This window comes from Poecilia formosa, unplaced genomic scaffold (genome assembly GCF_000485575.1).
Source record: "Poecilia formosa unplaced genomic scaffold, Poecilia_formosa-5.1.2 Scaffold481, whole genome shotgun sequence".
NCBI classification, from domain to species: Eukaryota; Metazoa; Chordata; class Actinopteri; order Cyprinodontiformes; family Poeciliidae; genus Poecilia; species Poecilia formosa.
In genome coordinates, this window is record NW_006800420.1 from 224855 (window position 1) to 241058 (window position 16204).

Genomic DNA, 16204 nt, shown 5'->3' on the forward strand with positions numbered 1-16204 from the left:
CAATAAATTGAATTAAAAATAATTTTTAGATATTTTCCAACTCCGTTGAAATTTGTCCCTAGTTTTCGTCAACACCGTCAGACATGAAAAGAATGTAAAAAAATCAGGCATTGTTGGGGGGCACCAGAACTTCTGAGGACCCCATGACCACTTCCTTTCTCTTCCTTTGCTAAGAGGCTAGTTAGCTCCGGTTAGCTTATGTTATTCTTTAGTTTTTCTTCTGTTTTATTCCTAAGTTGCTCGTCACAACCATGATGTGTCAACACCATAACTGACAATTTACAAAACTTTGATGAAATCTTGTGAAATAAAAGCTTAATTTTAGTAAACTGTAAAGATTTCATGGACCTGATGAGCTACAATATGGCCTCCTTCAGAATAACATCATATAAATTGAGGTAGTTTGGCTTTTTTTCAACTCCGTCAGAGTTTTTCTGACTCTTTCAGTGAAATTGTTGTCAAATCTCACTTAAATGTGCAATTAATTCATTTTAATGTATTTTACATGAACTGCATTACTTCACATGTATCAAGTTTTTTATTTTATTCACTAGTTTGTCACCACCTTCAGTTCTGTCAACTCCGTCAGATGGACTTTTTGTTGTTTTTGTTTTAAATAATATTTCTTTTGTTTCTTGAGAAGCATTTGTCTGTAAAATGAGTAAAAATATCACTAATAGAGTATTTTAAAAATTATTTTACATTTATTTTTGTCAGATGGTGATGACAAAGTTCTGGGTCAGGTCCATTAAAAATGTAATTTTTAAGAAAATGTTGCAACTGGGAGCCTGGACCTTAGCATCTTTACATTTCCTAAACATTATTTGTCATATTTGCATACATAAGGCTGAGAAATAATAAAAAAAAAAATATGGGAAAATTAAAACCCATTTTGTCCCTATTCTCAAGAATCACTGCTTGATAATTTCCATCGTGAAAAACATTAAGAGTGCAGTGGATGAGAGCCGAACAGCTTGTGAAGGACCTACATTTGTGCACTCAACATTTCTCCCCAGAAAACTTTGAGTCCTTTGCTTCGACAGGTAATCTTATCTTAACGAGCTAAAAAAAAAGAAAAGAAACAGTTTTTATCCACAAAGTGCCTCAACCCCGCCAGCGGTTTGTGAGCTACAGGCGCTGGGAGGAACAGAAGACTGGCAGTAGATGCTAACCGAGCTAATGCTACTGCCGCTGGTACTGAATGTGAAAACACGGACCGACACCGGAACGAAGACCGGACCCTAAAGAGCTGTTACCGGACCGGACACAGAGCTATAGAAGTACTTACCGGATCGCACAGACCGACCAGAGGTGAGTGTCATTCAGTGTTTTATTATGAAGCTGAAGGCAGCAGCAGCTCCTACGGCCAACTCTGTCCTCTTCCTCCGTTTGCTCCTCCTCATCTTCATCTCCTCTTGTGATTTCTACATTTCTATCGATTTCAACACTTCGGTTCGAATTAAAAAGACTTAAAGACGTTACTACTCATCACTTTTGGCTGGAAGGAGCTAGCGCAATCAGACCTAGCATACCTCATTTACCCAGAATGCATCAGCGTAGCGACGTCCGTGTGACAATATTTTATTAAAATGTATAAAAACTAAACAGCCAACAGTATTATTACTGTATTGTTTTTACATCTGCAATAAATATTTATCATAGCTAATTATGGATTGCTTTTTAAATGGTTCAGATGCTCTCCAGTCGGTTCCTAAGGCCGAACGTCCTCAGAGAAATGGTTTCACCAAACTTCAGCTGAAAACATTTTTTGAAAGTCAGAAAAATTAGTAAGTTTAACTAGTTGTGGGAACTAGATGATAATAGTAATAATAATATTTGAATTAAATCTCACGCTGCTGTTTAGTGACAGTAAAGTTAGAAGCAACGTTTTTTATCAGTTGTTTTAATGAGAAACGCCAAGAAACTTTTTAAATCTTGAAATCAGAGCAATAAATGACGTAATTTCTGCCCTGCACTCTCTGACCAGCAGGGGGAAGCAAAAGCTTAAATTCATAGTTTGATTATCCGGCGGTTCTGCTCTTCAGAACCAGAACCTTCTGGATTCTGTTTGTGTTGGAGGTGAAATGAAGACACAAAGTCAGAAGTTTCCCTTTTAAACAAGTACACAAGTGTCTGAATTCAATTTATTTATATATGCAAGCAAGTTTATGTCTTTACAAATAAAAAAGCCGCTGTCTGCCTGAGCTGTTGGCACAGATATGTACAGAAATGGACCGGACCGGGCCGAACCGGACCGGATGGAGCGAGCCAGAAGCAAGCAGAGTGATGCAGAAACAGACAGGAAGGTGATGGAGAGGACGAAGAAGGACTTCTGACGTCCAGAGTGTCCAACCTGAGGGGATCTGGGATCCGCTCAGGATGGAGACGAGCCGATCTGCCCGGTGGGAATCCGCTCAGGTTTCACTCTGATCCCTGCTGTTCTCTGCTGACATGGTGAGTTTGGATCCTGAAGATCCTGGAATGATGAGTCCATGTTCAGCAGGACAGGATCAGATCTGGACATGGAGACGGAAATGAGAGGATGACGTGCTGCTCACATCCTCAGCCTGGAAACAAACCACCTGATCGGTTCTGGACCGATCCGTTCTGGACCTCAGCAGCTGCACTAGGCCGCCTGTTGCTATTCAACATGGGATGGACAACCTCAGCTGAAGCAATTCAAACGGGAAACACTCCAGACTGAAACTCTAACTGCATTTCCGTTAACTATGGAACTGCGCAAATTTAAATTATAAAAAAAAAAAATCATAAATAAATTAAAAAAAACTTGCATTTTCTACAAAAAGTTTTTCTGTTGGGATCAAAGCACTTTTTTCATGTCACAGGCGTCACATGATCAACATCCTGGGTGTTACCACTGGCAGAAATGCCAAAGAAGATGACAGGAAGTGGTCGGAGGATGATGGCTTGTTTTTGTTTTTGTCACAGTTCATAAAAATCTGTTTGCCATTGTAACGCGTTGAATTCACCGCTCTTATGTAAAATGGCCGACACTGTGTAAATAGCCACTTCAAAGTAGGCGGGGCTTGTTGCTAACTTAATAGTTAGCAGGCTAAATATTTAAGTCAGAATAATATTTAGTTTAAAAATTAAATATTTAGTTTGGAATTTATAAATGCTGAAAAAGCAAACATTCACATTCTTTTCTCTATGTCAGCCTAAATAAAACAAGTTTGTGCTGTTAATTTTTTACAGTGCAACTACAAACGGCGCCTCGTAGATTTGCAGCCGTTGTCATAGAAACGCAGCTGATCTGAGGCGGGTCTCAGCTGGGCGTGAGCGCAGCCTGCAGGCTGAGGAAGAGGAGGATGTGAGCAGGGAGGAAGCACGATGACGGATGGCCAGAGCAATACATCACACCACATCTGCAAATCCGCTTTATTAGGAGAAACGATACAGAACACCATAATCATATCACTTAAGACTTGCAATCAAAGTTTCATGCAGTTGGATGTTGGAGGGAAGGGTTTCTGGTTCACGTCTCGGCTGAGTCAAACTGCTACCGTATATTGCTCTGGTGGTAAACAACTGAGCAAGCAAGCGAGCTTAGCAACACCATAAGCAAAGGAACCGCAATACTGAGCAGTGGAAAGAAAACAGGAAACAGCAGAACAGCGCCAGTGGAAAAGAAACTTTTTTTTGTTCATTTTAATCTTTAAAATGATGACCATTGAATGCATAACCATGCCACAAACAACAACTAGATTCACTGTCTTTTTTATGTAGAATAAGATTATCTTCATTGTTATGAATTCATTCGTTTTCATCATTAATTCTTCAGGTTATAACCAATGCAAGACTATACACAGGCCCCGGCGAGGGGGGGCGCAATGCACTTACACATGGAGGGGGGGAGGGAGGGAGAGAGAGAGGGGGGGGAAGAGAGAGGGGAAACAGAAGGAGAGAGAAAGAGGGAAAGAAAGAGAGAGAGAGAGAGGGAAAAGAGAGAGGAGAGAGAGAGGGAGGGAGGGAGGGAAGGAGAGAGAGAGAGAGAGGGGGGAAGAGAGAGGGGAAACAGAAGGAGAGAGAAAGAGGGAGAGAGAGAGAGGAGAGAGAGAGGGAGGGAGCTCACAATGGTCAATAAGTGCACAAAAAACTATTTTTTCTTTAATCTGAGGTTAAAACACTGACCAGACATCCATAGTCAGGCAATGAAATGATAAATACTGTTACTGTAAAACTAGACCCTTAAAAATACTGACTGCTGCAGCCGAGGTTCACCTGGACCGGGCCGAGTCTGCAGGAGTCCGACTCCAGCTGCATCCACACCACCGGCCACAAACGTGGAGCCCAGCGCCGGCTCGGCCCGGCCGGGTCGCCAACGATCCCGGGATCAGAATGATGGACATCAAATTTGCTCCGAAAGCTTTTTATTAGTTTTTTGGTGTGTGTGATCCTGAGATGGTTGAGCCGGACCGAGCCAGGCCCGGTTCTGTGTGAGCGCAGCTGTCTGCAGAGCGGAGGCCCAGGACATTGGGACTGGGCCGCCTCCTCCAGACTCTGACAGGAAGTGGACCTCCCGGCCTCCACTGTCTCACATAAACGTTTATCTTTGTACAGAGTCGATGCAGGAGCGGCGCTTCGTACCGCGGCACAGAAACAATAAGAAAATCACATCGCTTTCTAATAAATAGCTTCACATTTAAAAAGTTTCAAAGTTGATAATAAAATAGTGAGATGTCATCAGTGAAAAGTAAAAGAGAATTATGGCTCAGAGTGACGGTGGGGTGTGTGTGTGTGTGTGTGTGTGTGTTTGTGTGTGTGTGTCTGACCAAATCAAACTGACGTCACCTTCCTCTTTCTGAAGACAAACTGAAAATGCAAAGGCCGCATGCAAACGCGCAGCAAGCTTTGAAACGAGCTGCAGGCGAGTGATTCAAACATCGAAACAGTAAAAACAAAATCCTGCAACCTCAGCAAAAAGAACCAAACCGGGAAAATATCAGAAACAGCAGGAAGTACAAAACGCTGTGAACTCGTTTCACTAAACGTCAGTCCTCCAGGCCACCAGAGGGAGCTGGCCACCAGATCATCTGCAACCAGAGTCGAGATGTACAGCAGAAAGTTGCAGGAATAAAGAAAAGCTGCGTTACCTTCATGTCTTTTATAATATTACAGAACAGCAGCAGATTTACATCATGTTCAGACTCCCCCTGGTGGTCTGGAGGACCAACGTTTAGTAGAGCAAGCTTTAGGGTTTCATACTTGCTGTTTTTACTATTTGCAACATTTGACCTTTTGCTTCTCTTTCCTGTGTGTGCAGAGTTTTTCTGTTTAATTTCTTGGAGTTTGCATCGTTTTAGTGCTTGCAGCTCGTTTCGCCGCGCGTTTGCCCAATCAGAAACCAATCTGGCTCATCTCTACTGGCAGATAGAGACTCATCACCGTCCCGACGCAAACGAACCCAAACAGCCTCAAAAACACAAAACAAAATTCTTCTATCTAGTCTGAGGAGCTGAAAACGCTGCATCTCACAGAGACTGAGCAGCTCTCTGGACAAATTTAATGTGAGAAGTTGATCTAAAAGTCAAATCTCAAACATCTGATTCGATCCCACATCATCCAGATTACAGCTTTCCAGCTCTGAAGCACCTGAGGAGATTATGTAAGACACCAAAGAAGTTGTAAAACCACAAAAAGCCGCAGTAGAGCAAATCATTCCTGAACACGCAGCTTATTCACTGTTTCATCGCCGATTCTCCCAGACCCAGCAGCGCCCCCTGGATGTTCTGGGACTCACATCCTGCAGAAACCCGGAACTGTGGGTGGGTTGGGCCTCGGATCGCCTCCAGGTGACGTGCTTACTGTTCGCATCGGTGGTTTTCTAACTTACTGAGGACATTTGGTCACATTCGGGCTGGTTGAGAACAGAAGAAACCGTGACAACAGAAAGAAGCTGTGTGTGTGTGTGTGTGTGTGTGTGTGTGTGTGTGTGCAGAACCACTGAAATACAGACTCATTACATGAACATGTGACATAAACCCTATTCCCAGCTGACCCCTGACCTCCCACTTAAATACCCTCAGTGCTAAAATTACACATAAATAATCAAAAATCCCCCAAAAGTGATAAAATCATGAGGACAGACGGATGAGATCAGGACAAAAAGACTTTGTGCTGCTAAGATGTGCTGTCTCTGAAGACAACGACGAGTTTTTACAGTCCAGGGGAAACGGGGCGGGGAGGGGCGCCAGCTTCAGTGGAGGTTTTTAAAATCCTTTTTTTTGCCATTTGCTCAATAGTTTCACTAAATGAAGCAACAATTTTAGATCTGGGATTTTATCGTCGTCATTTTGCTGGTTTTCGATTAGAAAGTTCAAGAAATTAAGGAGCAACCAGTGAAACTGGACTTCAGGGGAACCGGACGGTGGGGGCAACAGGTTGGGGAGGGGGAGTTGGCAAAGCGACCCATCTGCACCCAGGAGGCACAAATTTACTCGGGGCCCTTTTTCTCTGCAACACCGCCATCATAGTGTGGTGAGAGGACACGACACAGCATGACACCACCGAACGACACTGCCTGCACAACACCGACCATTCAGTCACATCTACATGTCTGTGTGTGTGTGTGTGTGTGTGGGTGTGGGTGCTGCAGGTTAAAGGAAGGGGCTCTTATTTACTGATGAGCTGGTAGACACCAGACTCGTCCCCGTGTCTGCCAGGATCCTCGGCTTCAGCACAAACTTTGTGCTCCGGCTCTTTGGGTCGCAGGTTCTGGTTTGTTTCGCTGGTTTCTGTAAATCTTGTGCTGTAAGAATTTGTTCTGCTGTTCAGGCCGCTAAGCGTTGGGACCTTTAGAAGGTCCAGCTGATTTTATTTGTTCAAGGTCAAAGGTTAAAGGTTGTTGCTCAGGACAAACAAGCACCAGAGCCAATGATCTGCAGACACGAGGATGATGATGGTGTCGGAGTTTTCATCTTTTCTTTCTGTGTTTTTCTTATGCTGTCCTCAGGCTTGTATCAGCCGCTGTGTGTGTGTGTGTGTGTATGAGTATGTGTGTGTCTGACAGGTAAGTGTGTGTTGTTTCTGGCGGTTTATGTGTAGGCATTGAGGCGTTCTTTGGAGCGTGTGGAGTGGATGTCATGCAGCTCCTGCTCCTCCTTCGACTTTATGTCTTCGTACTTCTGCATCCGGCTGGCGTCCTTCAGGTAGCCCCAGTTAGCGGCCAGCGCCATCAGGAAGTGGACCTGAGGGACACAGAGACATTAACCAATCATTCCCACCAGCTCTGTTCAGTCCGCTTTGACCCGACTCCAGTCCGTCTGCCTAGTCAAAGTCCAATTCCGTTGGCGAGGTGTGAATGCTAATCGACCTCTGACCTCTGGTCCTCCAGGTCTGGGTTCGGTTGGGATGTGAAATTAAGAGGACCAGAGACCGCTCCAAAAGCAGGAAGTGGACTACAGCGCAGAGCATTCTGGGTAAATCCAACCAAAGCTAACATGCTAGCCTAGCGCTAGCAGCAGAAACGGCTCCTGGTCTTTAGCCTAAAGAGAAATCCTCCAACCGCTAAAATCTGACGCCTCCATCTTGTTTCCATCTGGTGAAGAAGGAAGTTGCTCTCAGAGTCTTCAGAGGTTTTGGTGTCGTTTCCTTCAGTGGTTCTTGGTGCAGCGCCCCCACAGGCCAGGAGGGGAACAGGTTGGTTTGACTCAGAACCACAGCAGCTGGAGGTGGAGCAGGTGATGAAGTTCAGGTTCCAGCAGAACCGGGTCGACTGGACCATCGGGAGGGAAAATAAAAGGAGAAAACAAGAAAGTTCAGGAATCTCTGGTGAAAATGCAGAAGCTGCAACGGAAAGTTGTCTTCCACATATCGAACAGAAACCAGACACGTTTCATCCATCCTGGGGGAACTCGGGTTTCTCCAGGCCTGAAGAGCTTCATGTTTCGTCGTGTTCTGGATCTGCACTGCCTTAACTCTCCACCGTGAGTCCAGATGAAGCTTCTCCGCCCGTCCAGCCACCGCATAGAGGAAGTTTATTTCACCAGACTGTATCTGGAGGACCCACGTCTTGTTGAATATAGATGCTGCTGGGAGGTAAAACCAGAAACAGCATGGCGCTGCAGAGTGGCCATAAGTCTCTCCATCTGTACTGGACCTGCAGGGCGTGGGCTGGTATGTTTCTCTAGCTGTCATTGGATGGCAGGTGGGCGTCCAACCTGGACCGGGTCTCCAGACCATCACAGGGAAACACAGAGACTCAGATGACAGATGACCTGAACATGCAGAACGACCCGAGCAAAGAACCAAACCTTCCATGCTACCAACTACGCTGCTGCAGCTGCAGCTCATAAAAACAGCCTCAGAGTTTAGATCCAATGAGTTTCAAAGCAAATGGCCGATAGTGACTTTGGTTCTGCAGAACCCAGTTGAGTTTCTCAGCCCATCAGATCAGAGTACGTTTGTTCTCACCATGGCGATGACGGCGGCTCCGGCTCCCGCCAGCGCACACACGAACAGATGGAAGGTCAGGTCCAGCTGAAACAGAAAACCAGAGTCAGACCAAATCCGCAACATCTCCAGTCCGGTCCAGTCCGGTCCGGTGCTGCTCACCTCGTTGGAATCGCACATGTTGAGGAACTTCTCAGAGCCCATGCACACCTTCCTCTCCTCTGAGATGGTCACCGCTCCTGAAAGCAAAATACCAAAAACATCACCAACAATCCTCCTCACACGACCTGGAGCAGCTACTGGGAGGAGGGCCCGGTACGGAGGAGGGCCCGGTACGGAGGAGGGCCCGGTACGGGAGGGGCCCGGTACGGAGGAGGGCCCGGTATGGAGGAGGGCCCGGTACGGAGGAGGGCCCGGTATGGAGGGGGTCTTCCTGTCTGTCAGTCTGGTCTCACCATGGGAACAGTGTTTCTGTCTGCAGTTGCAAATGTTGAGCAGCAGGTGGCAGCACTACTAGAGTTGCTGCTTATTGTGGACAAGATGCAGAACAACATGGAGGACGGAGCAGAGATTACATCATATGAAACAAAGCCGGACCACCGCCGACTGGGCTGGAGATACCAGAACCAGAACCAACCAGGAGTCAGTACTTCTGTCGGTTCACTGATCAATGGATGAATCAACATATCACTGATCAGTTTTCTTTAGTTTTTTTAATTGATGTTCTGTTCCACCAACCCAAATCTACACACACACACACACACACACTCTGAAAGTTTGCTATGAAAACATCGACCTCCTGAGCTGCTGCTGCCGTCTGAAGAAATGCACCAAAAATCAGCCAATCAGAGCCTGGAGGAGGGGCTTGGTGCTGTCAATCACCTTATGTACTCGCTGCTAAATGTGCTAATAGTGAGGAATAGGAAAACTGTTTATCCACCATCATCTGTGGCTATGCTAAACTAGCCTTAGCATTCATAGCATGCTATGCTAGCTGCAGCACAGCAGAGACCAAGGAGAGTATCACCACATGAGATTGTGATTGACAGCGCTAAGTCCCGCCTCCAGGCTCTGATTGGCTGTTTGAGGTTAGCACTGGGAGACCGCGACTGCTTCACAGATTATCTGTCTCATAGCAAAATGTCTCAACATGATGATGTTTCAACAAATATATAAAATATTTATGATAAATTACAAACTGCAGTTTTAAAGACCCACAAAATGAATTTAGTAAAGAAGATGTCTGAGTGGAACTGGATGATATTTTAAATATTCAAAGTAAAGCACAACAATCACAAATATTAAATAAAATGGAAATAAAAACACATACACAACCAAAACCAAACCAAAATATCATGTCCTGCAGCTGAGCACCTTCAGCGTGGGAACAGGTGAGTGACTGATGTAGCGCTTTGGGTTTTCTGGGCTGGATAAGGCGCTCTACGCACACAGGTAACGGTAGTTCCAGGTAGAGGTAAGTGCAGCTCTGGGTTGGCGGTTCTGGTGCTACTCACCGAACTGGCGCAGGTCCAAGCAGAGGTTGGCTCCCTCCACTGAGGTGGCGTTCTTACACATGGACCAGACGTTGTAGTACATGAAGACCGGGAGGCTGGTGAACGCCGTGACGCCGAGCCACACCAGGAAGAAGAGGTAGGCCAGAACCATGAGCTGCCAGACAGAAGCAGTCGAGTCAGAGAGACGGAGCTCCAGGCCAGCAGAAACCAGACGGAGCGTCTTCACCGCGGGAACAGAGAACCCAGCATCTCCCTGCGGCTCCCAGGCTTCAGCCAGGATTTTAGCTGGTGCAGCTTTTAAATGTGTTATAAAACTTTAATTACTTAAACCTAAAGCACAGACATTAAAGCTGCAGCATGTAGCTTTTATAAAGTATTTTTTTACACACTTGTTGAAATTTTCAGCATGTCATGACAGTTTGTTATGAGATAATCTAAGGATAAATTAAGCTGCTCTGCCTTCTCCCAGTGCTAACTAGAAACAACCAATCAGAGCCAGGAGGTGGTTCTCAGCGCTGCCAATCACAATTTCTTATGCTGCTGCTCATTCCTCCGCTCTGCTATGCTCCAGCTGCCATGAATGCTAAGGCTAGTTAGCATAGCCAATGTTGACAGTGGATAAATGACTTTCCTGTAACAGTGAGTTATTTCTCCACATTTAGCACATTCAGCAGTGAGCGCACCAATGTGATTGACAGCGATAAGCTCCTCCTCCTGGCTCTGATTGGTTGTTTTTGGTGCAGCTCAGGGACGAGGTCGATATTATCTCTCTCATAGCAAAATGTCAGCACATGTTGACAGTTTTAACAAATATGGAAAAATAAAGCATATTTCTTATAAATGCTACTGCAGCTTTAATCTCAGTGCATAAAATTAACCTTCCAGAATCATATATTTTATGATTATCATATCATAAATTGAACTTTAAAGCAAAGTGGAACCTCCTGAAAGGTTCATGTCAGATTTCTCTAGTTTTTCCTTTCAGTTTTGTTTCTCTGAAGCATCACGAAGTGCCAGGTTTCCTTACGAAAGCAGTCAGGCAGCGTCCGCAGGCGGTGATCTTGAACTCTCCGTAGAGATCCCTGATGGCGCCGGTGGTGAAGAAGCCCTCCACCAGCAGCAGCACTCCGAACACGAAGAAGCCGGCGGCGAGGCCGTAGATGATGTACTTCAGGATGTCGATGCTGCAGAGAGAGCGACACGCCGCTGTTTATCTGCTCACACGTCTGAGTCACTGTTGCCCGGACGATGGCGGACATGTTGGGAGGCGTCAGGTCAGGTGATGATTGACACCAGCTGCAGATGTTTACAGTAGAAACGAAGCTGCCACGCCCTTAAAATCCAACATCAGGTTTCATTTCACACATTAAGTGGATTTAAGCTTTAAAGGATCTTAAGAACTGAACACCTGGGCAGGTAAAGATAATTCACTACCGAAAAAAACAAACAGCTTTAATCTGAAAATTTACACTTTAATCTTCGAATTATAACTTCAATCTCAGAATTCCAACTTTAAATTCAGAATTTTGGGATTTAGCGTTAATCTTAGAATTCTGTGAAAACGGTTAAAACTCTTTTCAGTGCCTCATGCCATCCTACATCGTCACAGACTCCCATGAATCAGAGCAACTGGAGGCGCTTGTCAGCGCCAGCCGGACAGGAAGCTGAATTCTGGGTAAATTCTAGCTGAGGGCCAGACTCACATGGTGAAGACGTCCAGCACGTCTCCGGGAGCTCGGATCACCTCGAAGTAGTTCTGCAGGATGGTGACGGTGCCGCTCAGAGCCTCGTGGCCACACCCACAAAACAAGGCCACGCCCAGGTAGAGCAAGATGGTGGCGATGAGCGACGCCCAGGGCAGACTGCCGACGCATCGCTCACAGCACTCCTTACAGCCTGGAGACACAACGGCTTCATCATCATCATCATCATCATCACTGTTATCAGTTACCAGACTGGATCAGAACCTGATCAGAACCAGAGACTGGGTCCAGAGAACTAAGACTCTTCTAGGGAGAATTTTTACTTTAGTCTGAGTTGCTGCCCCACACAAGATGCCACCCTGGGCCGTTGCCCACTGTGTAAATGTTCCAATTTATGTAAAAGTCATCAGGAAATCAGTTGGAATGAACTGGAAGTTGAACTGGATCATAACGAACAGAACCAGGCTGATTCATCAGAACTGGATCACTGAACTGAACTGATTTCTGTCTCGTGGATTTTATGAGGAACCCAAATAAAAACCGTCTCTGTAGATCTACTGACTATCTGAGGATGGAAGTCCGATTCTCCCACCAGAACTTAACAGAAATGAAGGCCATGCCGAGGTGAGTGAACTTTCAGCGGTGCAGACAGAGAGACTGCATGAAGCAGGCAATGCTCTCTTTCTGAATGTTTTCCTCTTGATGGTCCAGTAGACCCGGTTCTATTGGTACCAAAACATAAAACATCTCCAGCTGCTGTGGTTCTCTTCCTCTCTGCTCCGAGTCAAACCAACCTGTTCCCCTCCTGGCCTGTGGGGGCGCTGCACCAAGAACCACTGAAGGAAAGGACCCAAAAACCTCTGAAGACACTGAGAGCAACTTCCTTCTTCACCAGATGGAAACAAGATGGAGGCGTCAGATTTCTCTTTAGCCTTTGGTTAAAAACCACGAGTCATTTCTACTTTTAGTCATCCGGTGCCCCGTTTATCATCACCAAACTGAAAGGAAAGTCAAGTTTCTGTGAATCCGTGTTTCTGTGCTCGTCTGCTCCTGTCTGGAGCCGGTCTGTCTTCGTGGGCGGGGCGTTTAGGTCTGCTGCTCCTGACTGACGAGACTATCAGCCAATCACGTCTCAGCTGTGTCAGTAGGAGTCTAAGCCCCGCCCACAGGTTGCATCACAAAAGACTCATGATTTCAATTCACAAGTTCACACACACGAGCGGGGCATGTCGATTCACTTTCTGCGTGTGTGTGTGTGTGTGTGTCATCATGCTGCTCAGGTTTAATTGACCGTCTTGTTGCCATGCCAACATGGGTGCGGCAGCAGCCCGCTGACCCACTTTGCCTGTAGCGTTGTCATGGCAACAGGGCAGCTCGGCTCCCAGCCTCACTGATGCTCGTCCTCCATTTTCACAGCGCCCTCCCCCTCTTCCCCCCCCTCCCCTCCCCAAACCGAGGCGGTAACGGAGGAACAAAGATGGCCGCCGGGCCCAGCAGGAAGGAACTGTGTCCATTTAATAAAGAGCTAAATGCTAAATCTGTCTCCATGTTCACATTCATGAGTCACAGAGGCAGATGGACGAGAGAGAGAGAGAGAGAGAGAGAGAGAGAGAGAGTGTGTGTGTGTGTGTGTGTGTGTGTGTCCTGAGGTGCAGCCATGTTCTAATCCTCGTCATGCCTCCATGTTTGGACACAGCGCTGCAGAGACCCAGTGACCCGGTGGAAACTGGGCCAGGCTGCGGCTCTGCTGGGGCCCGCTGTGGGGGCCGGGCCCCAGGGGCCTCAGGTGGGCTCCGAGTCACCAGGGGAACCGGTTCTGGAAAAGGTTCTGCTCTGCATGTTCAGAATCCATCTGAGTAAAAACTGTTCAGTTAAACTTCATCACTGAGTTTTAATCCAACTAAAAATAAAGAATAAAGGAAATAATTTCCAAACAGTGAAGAGAGGTTCTGTTATGATGCCAGTAAAACCAGTAAAACCAGTAAAACTCTGATTAAATCAGTTTCTTCCTAATAAAATATTTTTGTTGTTTCTTCTATTTTTATGTTAAACTATTGACTGTAATTGTTGTCATGTGATGTTTCCATGACGACTGATTTCTGACCCATTTGGTTCTGGTACCGGTAGAACCCAGTTACCTCTTCGTAAAGTTTCTGCATTTTAAATTCAGGAGGAGTTTGATGACGTTGTTCTGATCCAGATGCAATAATCAGGAAAAATGTCCAGTTTTCCTGTTGATCCTTAATAACATGGTAATAACCCAAATCATTTGTAGCAGATTGTTGGCATCATTTTATAGTTCAGCTTCTGTGTCATTGCTGAAATGTTTCATTTCTGATTTCTGGTTCTGATCCATTTCAGGTCGTGGTTCAGAACCCGGTTCATTCAGCAGCAGGTTTGGGTCGTTGACCTGAAGGTGTCAGAACTGGTTTCCAGTCAGTCCATCAGAGAAACGTCCTCTGCTTTCACTGGTTCCTCTGAGGCTCAGCAGAGCCGTTCAAAGTGAGGCGCGGGGGCCGTTTATGGCCCTCTGAATGAGCTTTTGCGGCCCTCGACTGTAAATCTAGAATGTGGCAGATTGAGCAGCATGAAAACAAAATGAAGGTTTTCACACAAATATGATGCAACTAAAGCAACCGACTGACTTTAAATGGTCAGAGAAAAACTGATTTCTCATATTTATTTTCTTCTTTTAGGACATTTTCAGACTAATAACATATTTAAATAAAAAATTATTTCTGATTTAATACTCAAGCATCGTAAGGCTCTCATTGTTAGAACAAAAACTCACTGCACACACTTGGGCGCCCCCTGTTGGTTGTTACAGAGAAGGTTTTTCAGAATAAAACATGACAATAAAGTCAAAATATTACAAGATTAAAGTCATAATTTTACCAGGAAATAAAATAGTAATATTAAGAGTTTCTCCATGGCAAATAAAATTAACGTTATAAATATTGAGCGTCTTGTGAGAAAATAAAACTTTAACACGTCTGGTTATCAGCAGCCAAACTGAGCTGGTCACATTGAAACAACTTTCTTCTGGTATTTTTGTGTTTTTATTCTGCTAATATTTTGATTAGATTTTTTCTGTAACGTGATGATTTTGGCCGTGGTGGTAAAAGTTCGGACGCCTCTGATTTAATCAGTTTGACTGTTTCATCTGGTTTCTCTCTGCATTTAAAATAACTTTGAAATGATGCAGAAATCCATAAACTGCAGTTTGAATCCGATTCATTTGAAGTTCATTGTTGCTGTTTATGCTGTTCAGTATCATTTCCATATTTTTATTCAGAAATGACCCAAATGGCTCAGACTGATAATAAAATGTGATGATCTGGGATTAATCTGCTTCCTCTAAACCAGAACCAGAACCATCAGAGGAGCCCAGTGGGACCAGCTTCAGCTGTGAAGACGTTTTAGCTCCTGACAGATTCCAGCGTTTATTTTAATCCTCAAACAGATTTTAATACAAGATAATCTGAGTAAATATGGAAAATATTCACATGAAGAACTGATTCATGAAATGAGCCGGTACCTGGTGCCCAGTCAGCTGTTTCTGGTTCCGGGTGGCGAATCTTTAGCATCAGTGAATAACGTCATGCAAACATTAACATGAATTTATTTTTCTCTGTTGTTTTTTGCTGTAACTCTTCAACCTCTGTGGCATCAGGAAGTTATGAGCGTTGAGTTTTATGACGGAGCGGAACCAGAACCATCATCTGGAGGTCACAGTTCAGTGATGGGAGGAGGATTTTCAGCCTCTGCTCCACCGAGCGGCTCGTTGGACGATTTACTGTAACTTCAGTTTCATGGCAGGTTGCTGTGAATCCATGAATGATGCTGCATCGGATATTAGTCATTTTCTGTTTTACTCCAACGCTGAGGATGTCATTTACTTTATATTTATGTTATTTAAAAACCTAAAAGAGTTTGTTTCCTTTCCATCTAAACTATCCTTCAGTTAAAAACTGCTGAAATATTACACCTCATACGCTAAAAAATAAAATAATATTTACATTTATGCTTAATGTCTAAATTCTGATATTTTTATGCTGTTTTCCTCTAAAACATGATCAACATTGTTGTGAAATGTTGCTGCTCTGACTGCATGTTTTCGGCTCATAAACGACGGGAAACGAATCCGTCCAGCTTGCAGCTTGATTGGCTGGTTCCTGAGATCCGGGCCAGATGGACCCGTCGGCCCGGTTCTGATGGGATGATGCAGCAGAAAGCTGCAGGTTTAAAGCTGTTGTTTCTCTGCTAGTCGGAGAACAGGGACCACTCCCTCCTTCAGAGAGACGCCGCGGCGATGGTGGTGATGATGATGATGGTGGTGATGATGGTGGTGATGATGATGGTGATGGTGGTGATGATGGTGGTGATGATGATGGTGATGATGATGGTGGTGGTGATGATGATGGTGGTGATGATGGTGGTGATGATGATGGTGATGATGATGGTGATGGTGGTGATGATGGTGGTGATGATGATGGTGATGATGATGGTGGTGGTGATGATGATGGTGGTGATGATGGTGGTGATGATGATGGTGATGGTGGTGGTGGTGGTGAT

At 45.1% G+C, this 16204-nt stretch overlaps 1 protein-coding gene across 1 annotated transcript in view; it reads right to left on the reverse strand.

Moving 5' to 3' along the window:
• Positions 1 to 6239: 6239 nt before the first annotated feature.
• LOC103156437 (neuronal membrane glycoprotein M6-a-like) overlaps positions 6240 to 16204 on the reverse strand; it is a 14415-nt gene continuing 4450 nt past the window's right edge. The window contains exons 2-7 of the mRNA XM_007578483.2: positions 11630 to 11822; positions 10954 to 11110; positions 9927 to 10080; positions 8575 to 8651; positions 8434 to 8499; positions 6240 to 7208 (exon numbers count right to left, since the gene is read on the reverse strand). Coding sequence (XP_007578545.1) covers positions 7056 to 7208; positions 8434 to 8499; positions 8575 to 8651; positions 9927 to 10080; positions 10954 to 11110; positions 11630 to 11822 — 800 coding nt within the window. The 3' untranslated portion in view covers positions 6240 to 7055. The remainder of the gene's footprint in view (positions 7209 to 8433; positions 8500 to 8574; positions 8652 to 9926; positions 10081 to 10953; positions 11111 to 11629; positions 11823 to 16204) is intronic.